Below are 12,975 nucleotides of genomic sequence, written 5' to 3'. Positions count from 1 at the left end.
AAAAATAAATGCACATTAAATTAAATATATGTACAAAGTTATTATATATACTTATTTATCTTTCTATATTATTGCAAGAACAAATCTCGGGAAAAATAAAAAGGCTACTAGTACGAGTTCTCATCATCTTTTATTTATAGAGAAGTATTTAATTGCACCAGATGTAGGGTCCAATACTCGGCACATAGTGGAGAGCAAAGGAAAATCGTTTCTGCTTCTTATTGAATAATTACATCTGTATATAACTGCAAGCCTGATCAGAAGGACAAATGCAGAGAATAATCAGAGTCTCTAATACGGACATGGTCCAGTTTGGTGAGTCAGAGAAGGGGAAGTGATCTTTGAGCTGAGACCTGAGAGTGAGTAAGAGTTAACTAGATGAAGGGGTGGAAGGCTTCTTGGGGCTTCTGTAGGAAAGGAACCACATAAGCAAAGGCACTGAAACTGAAAGGAGACCAGGGTGGTGGGATCACAGACAGCAGGGGGTAGGGGTATATTGTTGGAAAGTGAAGCTGGAGAGGTAGGCAGAAGCCAGATCATAGGCATTTAGGCCATGTTGAGATTTGGGTCTATTTCAAGAGCAGTGAAAAGCCACTAAAAGGATAATAGCAAGAGAAAAATAGTTTTGCTTTTTTAAAAGATGACTGTGGCTCTAGTGCAAAAAATGGATTGGGAGAGGAGGTTTTGGGAGTAGTGCTAGTAAGAGAGGAGAGTGGGTTTAAATAGATTGGTGACTGTGGAAATGAAAAGTGGATAGGATGGAGATGATGTGGCGGATGGGCCTGAAAATGGGTTGGATGTAGGGAGGGAAGTTCAGTCAAGGATGATTCCTAGGCGTCTGGGATGTTTGACACATTTGATGTTGATGCCATTTAATGCCCAAGGCAACACTGAAGGAGAAACGGATTATTTTGGGCTTTTCTGGCATTGAGGGAAGGGTGGAGAAGTTCATGTCTCTTAATCTTGGTCATGAGATCACATGAACTGAAATTGAGTCATGTAACTCCAGCTTCCCACCCATGGGTGGGGAGTCTCCAGTGTTTCCGGCCATTATATGATCTCCTGCCCCTCCAGGCCTGCCAGCCCTTTACACCCTGAACAGTTTGTAGTTTTGCTTTGGCTATTTCTACCCTTCAGTGCCTCTTCATATCTTTGGATGCCCCTTTCCTCTTCCATATCTGAGAAACTTTTCCTTTAAACTCACCTTACTTATAATCCAAAGGAAATGTCTGTGTCTGCTCCAAAGTGTAATTCAGATGCCCTTTTTCTCTGCTCCCCTGGCCAGTTATCACATTGCACCATGGTGACCAGTCATTTGTCCAAACTCATGTCATGCTGTAGGCTTCTTGACGTCAGGAACCACGCTTTAATAGGTGTACTATCCTCTCCACTAACACAATTCACAGTGTTGAGAGCCTAGAACAGTGTCTGGCATAATAGATGCTAAGTAATACTTGAATGAATGAATAAATGATAGGTATGCAATAAATACTGCTTACATTAAAGATACACATCATGTATACATGGCTCTGACCAATAGAGGAAAGACTGCTGCTGCTCCACAGCCGACTGCCCCATTTACTAACTCCTTAGTCAGACCTGGACTTACTGGTCCATGTTCTACCCCTGCCTTAACATTCTAGCTCATCTCTCCCTAATTTTTCTGAGAGACTTTCTTCTCCGAGCATACCTTCTTGTCCACCCTACACCTTCAGTTCACTTTCATGGTGAGATGACTAACTTTACTTCTCTTCTTAGAGTATCTTCCAACCATCATTCACTTCTTTTTATATATATATATACTCACAGCAGCATTCTTTTATTTTATTGAAGTATAGTCAGTTTATAATGTGTTAATTTCTGGTGTACAACATAGTGATTCATTTATTTACTTATATATATTTATATATATATATGTATATACACACACATACATACACACAGACACACACATACATCTATATATATATATATATGTATATATATATATATATTCCTTTTCATAATTCTTTTTCATTATAGGCTATTGCAAGATATTGAATACAGTTTCCTGTGCTATACAGGAGGACCTTATTGTTTAGCTCTTTTATATATAGTAGTTAGTATCCACAAATCCCAAACTCCCAATGTGTATCCCTCCCTACTCTTCCTTCCTGCTGGTAACCATAGTTTGTTTCCGATGTCTGTGAGTCTGTTTCTGTTATGTAAACTCATTTGTGTCATTTTGTTAGATTCCACATATAAGTGATACATAGTATTTTTCTTTCTCTTTCTTGCTTACTTCACTTAGTATGATGGTCTCCAGGTCCATCCATGCATCTGTTTATGAAAAGTTTACTTTTCCCTCATGTCCCAAGGTCAAGGTCTTTTCTTTGTAACCTTTTGTGTAATTTTACAGCTTGAATTAATTCTAACCTCTTCTTTATTCCAGTAAAAATTGAAATCCCTTTTAATTTTCCTACCGTTTTATGGTAGTTGCTACCTGTTTATCTCAACTAGACTCAAACTGCCTAAGGGCAGAGATCCTGTCTTATTCCAAACGCAAGACTTCAAGAATAGTCACTGTTGCATAAAGTTTGTTGGATTTAGTGAATGTTAATTATTGAAGCTCTAGGTGCTCTGGAGGTGTTTAGTAAAATAGCTCAGATTTCTAAATTGAAGATATTTTATCCTTTTTCGACATCTCATTGCTTAACAAATGTTTATTATATGCCTCCTGTGTACTGTATATTGTCATAAGTTCTGAGGATGCAGTGGTGACTTAGACAGACTTAGCCATTGCTATCCATCCTAGAAGCTCAGGTCTAGTAGGGAAACGGGGCTAACCCTGCAACAGTTATCCATTGGGCACCCACTTGGTGACAGGTAAGGGAGTTGTGACAGTGAGTGAAAAGAGAAGCTCCCTTGTCCCCGTGGAGCATACTGTCTTCTTGGAGAGACAGACAAAAGAAACTAAACATACAACATCTTTTTTTATTATTATTATTGAAGTATAGTCAGTTTACAATGTGTCGATTTCTGGTGTACAGCACAATGCTTCAGTCATACATGAACATATGTGTGTTCGTTTTCATATTCTTTTTCACCATAAGTTACTGTAAGATATTGAATATAGTTCCCTGTGCTGTGCAGTATGAACTTGTTGTTTATCTATTTTACTTATATTAGTTAGTATCTGCAAATCTTGAACTCGCAATCTATCCCTTCCCACCCCAAACAAACAAATGGCATCTTTAGTTAATATGTGCTAAGTACCCCGTGCTATGAGAACTTGGAGCAAGTTGATTTAGACCAAGAGGTTGGGGATGGCTTCTTAGAGTTGAGCATTACCTAACCAGGTGACAAGGGAGGGAAGAGAATCATCAGTGTCGTTGCCACGGAGAAAGCACGTGGGGATGCTGGGATGAAGCTGGCATGACCTAATATGATCCAATTAACATTGTACAAACCGAATGTTCTCCTTTTAGAACATTCTCGTTCTGTTGAGTATGGCAGAAATACATGCTTTCCCCTTCAAAACACTATGTTTAACAAAATTTAGACTGTTAAAGTTAACAGTGAAGAGATGATCACATTCTATTTGATGTTTAAATTCAGCCTACTCTTCTAAAAATAACATCAGTGACTCTGCATAGAGAGAGAATTAAGGATAATGAGGGGGGAAAAACCTTAAAAAAATTATGGCATTTCTAATGGTCATCAAATTACTGACTTGATGAATACTGAGAACAGAAAGGGTCCACTTAGTTTAAATAATGGAGTCACACTTTTCTTTTTATTTGGTCAAGTGTGGTGTGTATACATATAAATTACAGTAAAAACATCCAAACTAATCTGAATAATCGTGAGAAATTGTATTCAGTACAAGGAACAGTGTATAAGAAGACAGGAATACCAAGAGTTACTTTAAAATTATCTTTCATGTGATTCTGCATAGGAAAATTCTGATATTTAAGAATAATTGTGGAGTTATTTTTAGATTAATCTTTTCTTCCACAAATGTAGTAAACTGAGTAGTTAAAGTGTATATTTTGACAAAGAACTGAAACAATTTATGGATGAAAGTATGGGCTTATCATTCGGTTATACAGTAGAAAAAATGGATTTAAGAAGAAAAAATATGTATATATAATAATTTCTCATGATCTTGATAATGAAAATCTCTAATCTACTAGATGAGTAATTTCCTACAATAAATATTTTATTGGTCTTTGAAATACTAATTTAATCTGATTTTTCAGAGACTGGGAAGACATAGAAAGGAATGCCTCCTCCCTTTTTTTTTTTTTTTAAAGGAAAGGTTGGTTAGGATTGAAAAACCTGAGTCTGGTGTTGATACGGGGATAGGGTGGGGGTAGAAATCCGGGGGTCATTATTATCTGGATGGTACCTATGGTCTACAGGTGGGATGATGTCTTCAAGGGTGTGAGGGGAGTTACTTTGGAGACTCCTTCAGCTAGGGAGTGAGTTGAAAGAGGGAAGAGGAAGGTCCTGGGAAAGTGACCCATAGACCAACATTTAGAGTCCAGAAGAATAAGAAAAGGAGCCTCAGCAAAGGAGAAAAGGAGAGGAGGAGGGAAAGCTGGGAAAATATCACCAATGCTGAGTAGAGAAAGCTTTTCGAGGATGGAGTGATCAGTTACGTGAGTCCCCGCGGAGGACTGGAGAAGATAAGGGCTGAGCCTTAACCATTAGATTTGAAAACATGGAGACTATTGATGACCATAACAGAGATGATTTCATCAGGTAGATGTGGACCCAAACTGGATAGGACTGGGTGCTAGAAAAGATGGGAAGTGAGAAAGCGGATTCAATTTACCATCTAAAACTTACATGTGTTGTACATTATGTATTTAAATAGCAACACTAGTAGCAAGGAATTTTCATAAAGAGTTAAAGGGAGAACAAAGTACCTTACTGTGACTCTACTTCTTGTGAGTCCCTGAAGGCTTAATCTTTAGCTCGGTGCCAATTTTAGGCCAGGAGAACCGATATATTCACTTTGCATCTGTTTGTACTATAGGATATTCAGTTGGGCTTAAATAAATGCTCGGTCTCTCATTAAAGTCCTTGGTGATAATTCAGTTGATCGCATCCTTTGGGGTGGCATGGAGGGAAAACATACGAGTTCATAAGTACTGGATGATAATCTGGAGGAAGATGGGTCAGACGTACCTGTGTCCAGGTTCTGATTTTGCTGTTCACTGTGTCACTCTGGCTAATTACCTAACTCTTCTAAACCTATTTTCTCAAAGGGAAAATACTAATGTTTTGAGGGGAAAATAAGACAATGTGGCTAAAGCCCTTAGCATGGTGTCTGGCACCTAGAAAGGGCTTAATAAATGGGAATGACTTCACATTGCTGTAATTAGTGACTTGTTCTTGAATGGGACATAAATGAAATACTATCCAATTTAGTAAACAGAAGATAAGTCTTCTAATAAAGAACATAAAAAATGATTTGCCAGAGAGGAAGCCGTACCTCAGAAACCACAGTATTTGGTTCATGTTCCTCTATAAGTGTTTATTTTTCTTTGCCATTTCCTGGCCTTTAGAGAAGTCATATTAGCACAGTAATTAAGAATGCAGGCTCTGTAGGTAACATTGGTTATCTCAGTCCTCAGGAATTAGCTGGATATGCCAGTTCCATCTTCTTGTTCTTTCCAGTCCAATCGGCACTTCTGATGATAAAAGCTAGCATGTATTAACTGCTTCCTGGGTACCAAGCACTGTTGTAAACACTTTAAAACTATTAACTCATTTAAAGGTCACAGACCTAGGAGGTGGCCACTATTATTGCCTCCCTTGTGCAGATGAGAAAACGGAAGCCCAGACGGGTTAAGTAACTTGCTCTAAGATGACACTGTCGGGAAATGATGGTGCTCGAGTTCAGTCCCAGGCAGTGACACCATTGGTCCTCCTCACCACTTCGTCCTGACTCCACTGGGGGCTATCAGATTGGATTTAAATTGTCACAACTTTTCAGTGGTGGGGAGAATGAAAAGGTAGGGAAATGCCCTTCCCAGCGGTCCATCGGTGATCAGTAATTTGTGTTGGGTATCACATTTCGCCTCCAGGCACCAGCCATTCAGGCGGGTTCCAGAAAACATTGAAAAACAAAGTGATCTATTCTCTTGGTTATAAATATTAGTCATTAAAATACAAGATTTGAGGGTCAGGTCCCTTAGTGTTTATACCCAAAGAAGGAAGAGTCACTTTTGTATTACTGTGCCTAAAATGTTCTCACGTGCTTAGCAGGAAAGCTAAATTAAACGCTGTGTTCGGTAAAATTATAAACATGCTGTCTGCCTCAGATGAGTAAGTGTATATAAATAGGACAGTTGGTGTGAATGGCCTTAATGTTATAGCTTCCTTTTTTCTATGTAATGTAAATCACCAAACGCGAGCATTTCCATCTGACATAAACTGTCAGTCTCAGAAGCGCACGTTGTAGGATTCAGTTCATGTTACGAAACAACCGAGATCGCCCTTTTTCTTCAGGATGGTGATTTTTTTTTCTCTTTTAGCATCCAGCGGTTAGTACTAAGGCCTGAAACCCTTAGTTACAGAACAAAGTGGCTTAGCAGTAATGGAGCCCGTGTGAGGCTAAGAGAAGAATAATGAACGTTCCCTGCAAGCTTCCTGCCTAGATGCAGGTGCAGGAATCAGGAGGTCATGAATAATGCATGACATGCAGATTAGACAGTGGTTTCTCCTACTGGGGTTTTGACTTTGCTACCTGCCTGGCTGCTCTATGTGGAAAGAAGGTAGGCGATGGTAAAAAGTGTTACCATTTAAACATGGAGCTGATGGAAACACTGCATCTCCTTTTGAAGAAATAACATTTGCAGGGGTAGCTGAAATGCAGACCTTTATGGGTCTACATTATCAGATGAAGTTAAGTCCAGGTTATCAATTTACTCACTTTGGGAAGGGGAAAAAAGCTTTCTTGTTTCAATTTAAGCAGCCTTATAATTATTTGGTCACATACACACAATCAGGAGTTCTTTGAAGACTCTTAAACCATTACAGAAATTATTTATAGTATTTGATCTATGGATCAATGAAATTTTGATGAAAGATAGAAATACCTAGAGAATATAATAATTATAGGTTAAATGGACCCATTTCTTCCACTGATATATGCAATGAGAAATGTCAATAAGAAAATACTCCTGAGTCATCAGACTTCATTTGGCGGAATTAAAATGATGGCTAGAAATAGGGCTAAGGAGGAAACAATAAAAGAAGTGAACTTTTAAAGGATGCAGACTGAGTTAAAGAACTATGAGTGTTTGAGCTATTACTCCTTAAAAAGTTTTTTAGGCTGTAGGATTCTGACACCCTGGGCAGGGGGGGTGGGGGTGTAGGGAAGTTCAAGAGGATTTCCTGTATTTTCCCTTAGGTCAGGGGCCCTGAACTCCGGAGACATTTTTTTGGCTCACAGTTCCATTTTGATGATTGTATTTCAAGCAGACAGACTGAAAGAAAAAAGAAAGAAGAGAAGAAAAAAAATGAATCTTGCTACCTTGTGTATAAATTCTTATACATTTTTATGGCGTATTTTTTTTTTCTCCCTCTCCCCAGTTTGGGGTGGTGGAATATGAGCCGGCTTTCATTTCTAGCTGAGTCTCATTTCCGCTAGGCCCCAGTTTGGCTGGGTGCCAAGACCAACAGGTGATCCTTGTAGCTGCAAAACAGCAGGAAGTGGGCCGTGCTTGAATGAGACAGTTCACCAGAGGGGCTGTCTGGCCTCTCTCCATCTTTCTGCATAATTAACATCCCCTCCTCCATGTGGAGCAGAAAATCTGTGCCGAGCAGCTCAGCTGCAGCAGCCTTTGAGAAGAGCTGTGAGGAAAAGAATGTTAATAAGGGATGTTGGAAGAAATAAGCCTTCCGAGAGCAAAGTGCAGTCTGGTTCTGGATGTGCGGAAAGACTGCAGTTGGCCCTTCCGAGGGGCTAGACCTGTATCATCTGCTTTGAAATGATTTTTACTCTCTGGACAGCTATGGAGAGCTGAGACTGTTCTAGTGAACCTTGGGTTATTGGTTCTAACTGGATTTCAAGACCAATTTAAAATCCCTGTTTTCTCTCCTGTCTTGTAAATTAGAACAGTGTCTGAGACATAAAGAGTAAAGATAACACAAGCTTGAAGATTGCCTAGGCCTCACAGCCCCTAATACAGGAAGAAAAAAACAGGATGTTGGCCACAAGGAGAGGGAGCAGAGCGTGTGGTGTTGCCAGGAAATGACCCACAAAGAGCCGGACGTCCAGCAGCTCGCTCCTGATTGGAAGATATTAGCGGTTCCTAGAAATCTCAGCTATTTCCAGTGGGTGACTCCAACCCTGGAAGCTTATAAAACAATATGTTCGTTACTGTCTTTTCCCTATTATGTAGCTAAAGTTTTGAATTGACTTTGTCTTTCTTAAAGCTCGACGGGAAAGCATCACATCCAGAAGGCCTTTCCCCTGGAAATAACTATTCATCTGTCCTTCTGCCCCTATTCCCACAGATTCTGTGCCTGGACATTTGGAAGAAGTTATTGTAGAGGAGGGGAAAAGCATTTTTTCCTCTATCCTCTTAGGTTTAGTGTCTGAGGGCCTGCAAATTAAATTGACAATAGCTGGATTAGCAAGGCAGGGGGGAGGGTTGATTTACACATAAAACATGCATGCATGCATGCAGGAATACTCAGGGATGAGTAACTCAAGGGGTGGTTAGAATTTGGAGCTTATGGACCATTTTAACAAAGGGTAATAAATTGTGGAGAAGTCACTAGAAATAAGAAAAGGGGGTCTGCACTTCTGGGAAGGTAAATTTTGGGAAGGTGATTACAAAATGTATGGAGGAAACTGATGGTAATGAGGACTGTTTATGCCGACTCATCTCAGTACCACCTCTACCTCCGATGGTGAGAGTTGTACGTTGTACTCCTCTTCCTGGGGGTGGGGGAACGCATCAGCACATGAAAATTTCCTTTGCAAGAGGGAAATGTATGCCCTGCTTTTAGGCATGTAAGGGAAAAGTAGAGAGCTCCTTCTTTCTCAGTGGCCTTCAGATCAAAATAATCCTTATGCCAAAGTAGCATGTTAAGGGGACCCTGGTCCCCTTCGTGACCTTGCTTCTTAGGGTTCAGAATCTGGAAGTTGACTGAGCAAGCATGTACTTAGCCACTCTGTGTCCTCCTTGTGGGAGCAGGTTCCAGGAAAGGCTCATTGAGGGCCAGCACCAGCCCTACATTACTTTTACGCAGTCTTAAACCCAGCAAGGCAGTAACTTTTTATTGGACTGAATGAATGAATCAGTTTGTTAAAACTGGTGGTCCTACTTTGAGGGGGTCGTCACACTGAACATTGTGACACATGCTAGTTATGTTAAAAGTGGTTCAGGAGGAAAGAGAGACTGCAGGTCTGCCAGCATAGAAATTTAACTGCATCCGTTTATTAAGAGATGTTCAAGTTCTGGGGTGTTTTACATTAAGTAGATCTAAAAGAGGTCATTTATAAGCCAGATCCTTTTGTATTTGTTCATTTGTAATCAGGAAAATGCTTTTTTAATGACTGGATTACTCTCATCTACCTACAGGGTACATCCGTCCCCAGTGTCGAGGGTCCGGGGAAATCGAATGAATAATCAGAAGTTTGCTTGGTGAGTGTACCGTCTAACTTACGAGAATTTGTAAGTCTTGTGGGAAATTGTAATAGGGCTGTGTAAAAGAGAATTATTCCTGCTTCTCTATAGAGACTACATTTCTACTGACTGACCTACATCATCTCCCTTTCCTTTGGAAAGTTCTAAATAAACACGAACAGAATTCCTCTCCAGCCAAAAGTCTTCACTCACCAAAAACTGTAACAATTTTTTTTCCTAACAGATATGGCATATTTCCCAGAATTATCAACTGTTACATTTTTAAAGAATATTTCTCATTTTTTGAAGACTTAGTTTTTTAGTGAGATTTAAGCAACAACTCAGATTTTTCTCAAGTACCAACTTCTACTTCTCATGAAGATTTTCATAGTAAATTAATCTATTCTATTAATTTTGATGATTACTATTTAGATGACTTTTTCCTGACTTTAGCCTCAAATATCCAAGGATTTTTTTTTTTAATTTGAGGGATACAAAGATCTTTCACTGACTAATTCCTGAGAACAAAAATAGAGATGGAACTTACTAGTGTCAACTGAAAAAAAAAATGCACAACATGGAATTGTGAGTTAAGTTTTATTTGGGGCAGAGTGAGGACTATAGCCGGGAGACAGCATTTCAGATAGCTCTGGGGAACTGCTCCAAGGAGGTAGGGAGGAAGGTCAGTGTCTGAGTGATTCTGATGAAAGGGGATGCATGCAATCAAGCACACATTTTTGCAGAAGGTTGCTGCTAGTCACAAGGGGCATATGACTCCAATAATGATTTTAGTGCTTTTCTGGATATGATGAGATACAAGAATTGGGGCTTATACAGTCTTCTCCTGAAAATATCTAACCATCTGAGGGCCTGTTCTACCAGTTTTCCCCAGAGCCCAGAGCACTTCATTCCTGATCTCCACCCTGGACTCCTTTCAGGGTACATTAAATGTCAGTGGCTGCAGTGGCTAATGATTTAATCCTTGTAGAGGCAGATGGCAAGTGCCAATTTTTAGTTGGCACCAGAAATGACCAGAAGAGTTATTTCTACCCCAGAACATTGATTACTCACTTTTTAAAGAGGGAATGTAAAGTGTTTCACAAATGTTTCATATGAAACAAAGAAAAGAAATCAATGTAGATTTTAAATCCATATTTGTTTATAATACTCCATTTCACAACATTAACCTTTCTGTATATAGTGTAGCTCCAAAAAAAAAGGAGGGGGGAAAGAAGAAGAAAAGAAAAGAAGAATTGAACTGTGTACGGTCTTTAAAGGTGAATGGAAATTTGAAGGTCTGCATTCTTCCTTCATTGAATTGTGCTTAGAATGGGACTTTGATTAAAAACAACGGCTTTTTTTTTTTTTAAGTGTGGAAGATGATTACCAAAGATTGAGCTTCCAAATTAACTTTATTCCTAAATCAGGATTATTTTTAGACACAAAATAATGATTCTTTGAATTTGAATAGTGCCTCATCAGCTTGTCTCCCTTCCCCCATTAAATCTAATTAATCCTAACAATAGCTTGGTGATGTTGTTAAATATTACGCTTTTCTTTTTCACACAGAGAGGGAAACGGAGCAAAGGGGAAACAGCCGTTTGCTTACATACCGTCTAAAAGCTGGGGCATCCCTCCTGGTCTCTCACAGTCACTAAAGCGCATTATTCCCTGTCAAACCTGGAAAGCTGAGGGGTAAATAATACTCTTGGCCATTACATAAAAGGAAAGGGGGAAATTAGGTCCCCTTTTGACTGCACGAAGTTGATATTCTATCTCAGTCCAGGGCACGTGGTACTGAGGAAACTTCATTACATGTAGACAATACAAGATGCTCAAGTGAGCAGCATCAGCTAATGGATAAAGTACAACATTGTCAGGTATGCGATCCGATTTCCACAGCTCATTTCTCAGCATCTAAATGTGGAACACTGAGTACATAATGCATTTTCTTTCCTTCACTTTTCCTTTTTGGAGTATTTTGAGTCTTGATAACCTGTTCCTACGTAATTCATCGCACGCCATTTGGCTAGTAAGTTTAAACCACTTTTATCTTCAGAGAAGTAATCCAAGAAAAACAAAAAAGGATTTTTACTACTATCCTTGAGAAAACTCAACTTCTATTTATTCAGTAACATTTATTTACATTCCCAGGCACCGTGAAAAGCACTGGATTAGAAAGATAAGTAACAGCACGTGGTTTCTGTCCTTATGGGGCTCACTGTCTTCTAGGACAGTGGGGTGTGGATGTGATATTAGACGTATATAATAGGCTGTATTATATGATACCATACAAATAACATGGAATATGTTGTAAAATGTGGATATTGCTCTAAGAGATGTGGTCATAGGATAATGTTCAGAGGAAAATGATATCAACTGTACTTAAGACTAGTTTGGGAGTGGGTGGTAGGGAAGGGGGCAAGTATAAAGAAAGGGACTGTCAGAAAACCCACCCCCAGGAAGAAGGGTTTAAAGGAAAGACCCAGAATTAATAGGAAAAGCAGACAGTCAACAAAGCTATTCCTTTGTAGGTTGAAACACATATACAAGGACCTGGAAACATTTCTCAGTTAACTCTAGTAGGAACATACATGGGTTTAATACGTGTGTTTTATTTGGCCATGAGTTAGTTAAAAATCCTATTACCTATACTGTCTTGAGTTTTTCTCAGGTAAGTTCTGTGAGGCTGGTACGTGGAAATAAATCACCGGCTAGGAAGAAGCCCAGTGAAATCACCCAGTGTCTATAGCTAGTTAAGTGATAAACACTTGCTATTTCTTTGTGAAATATTGGCTGTGAAAATCCTGGAGGCTTAAATACTTACACTAGCCATGGAGATGAAAGGAAAGTGATCACTGTTCTCCCCTCAAGAAAAGAAGTTTGGGATAATGTATAGAACTAGATGCCAAGTTGAATACTGACTTGGTTCTGGCTTAAGTTAGATCTGCAAACACTACATGCATGTGATGTTGGCTGATGCTGTGAAGTTAGCAAATGCTCCAATCAGTTAAAAAAGATTGTTCGTCAAATAAACAATTAAACTTTTAAGAGGTGAAAAAGCTTGAACTTCTAAGTTATGCCTAGGAAACTCATGACAGTTGGGAGATTGTAAATGTTGATGGCTGTGGTTGAGTTATCAAACCAACGTTTACCATTGAGTAAAGACGGCTTAACATTTTAAGTAGTGTTTTTCTTTGTGTAATGTTAATATGAGAGGCGGCCTCCTCTGGCCTCATTCCTGTGGCAGCGTTGCCTCTGGAGCTGAAGAAATGTGGGGAAAAGAATGTCTGTTCAAGACAAACAAACCTGCTGGAATGGAAAGAAAATGTGGTTAAAAAAA

The 12,975-nt window shown here is 39.3% G+C and overlaps 1 protein-coding gene across 13 annotated transcripts in view; it reads left to right on the top strand.

The window, feature by feature from the left end:
* The window catches only part of KLF12 (KLF transcription factor 12), a 407,719-nt gene that overhangs the window by 326,501 nt on the left and 68,243 nt on the right, over nucleotides 1-12,975 (top strand). For all 13 annotated transcript variants that reach the window (XM_072976354.1, XM_072976357.1, XM_072976356.1 and 10 more), the window contains one exon: nucleotides 9,588-9,650. In XM_072976354.1, coding sequence (XP_072832455.1) covers nucleotides 9,588-9,650 — 63 coding nt within the window. The remainder of the gene's footprint in view (nucleotides 1-9,587; nucleotides 9,651-12,975) is intronic.

Source organism: Vicugna pacos, chromosome 14 (assembly GCF_048564905.1).
Source record: "Vicugna pacos chromosome 14, VicPac4, whole genome shotgun sequence".
NCBI lineage: Eukaryota > Metazoa > Chordata > Mammalia > Artiodactyla > Camelidae > Vicugna > Vicugna pacos.
Note: the sequence above shows the minus strand (reverse complement) of the source record. Positions and strands in the feature narration are given on the sequence as shown.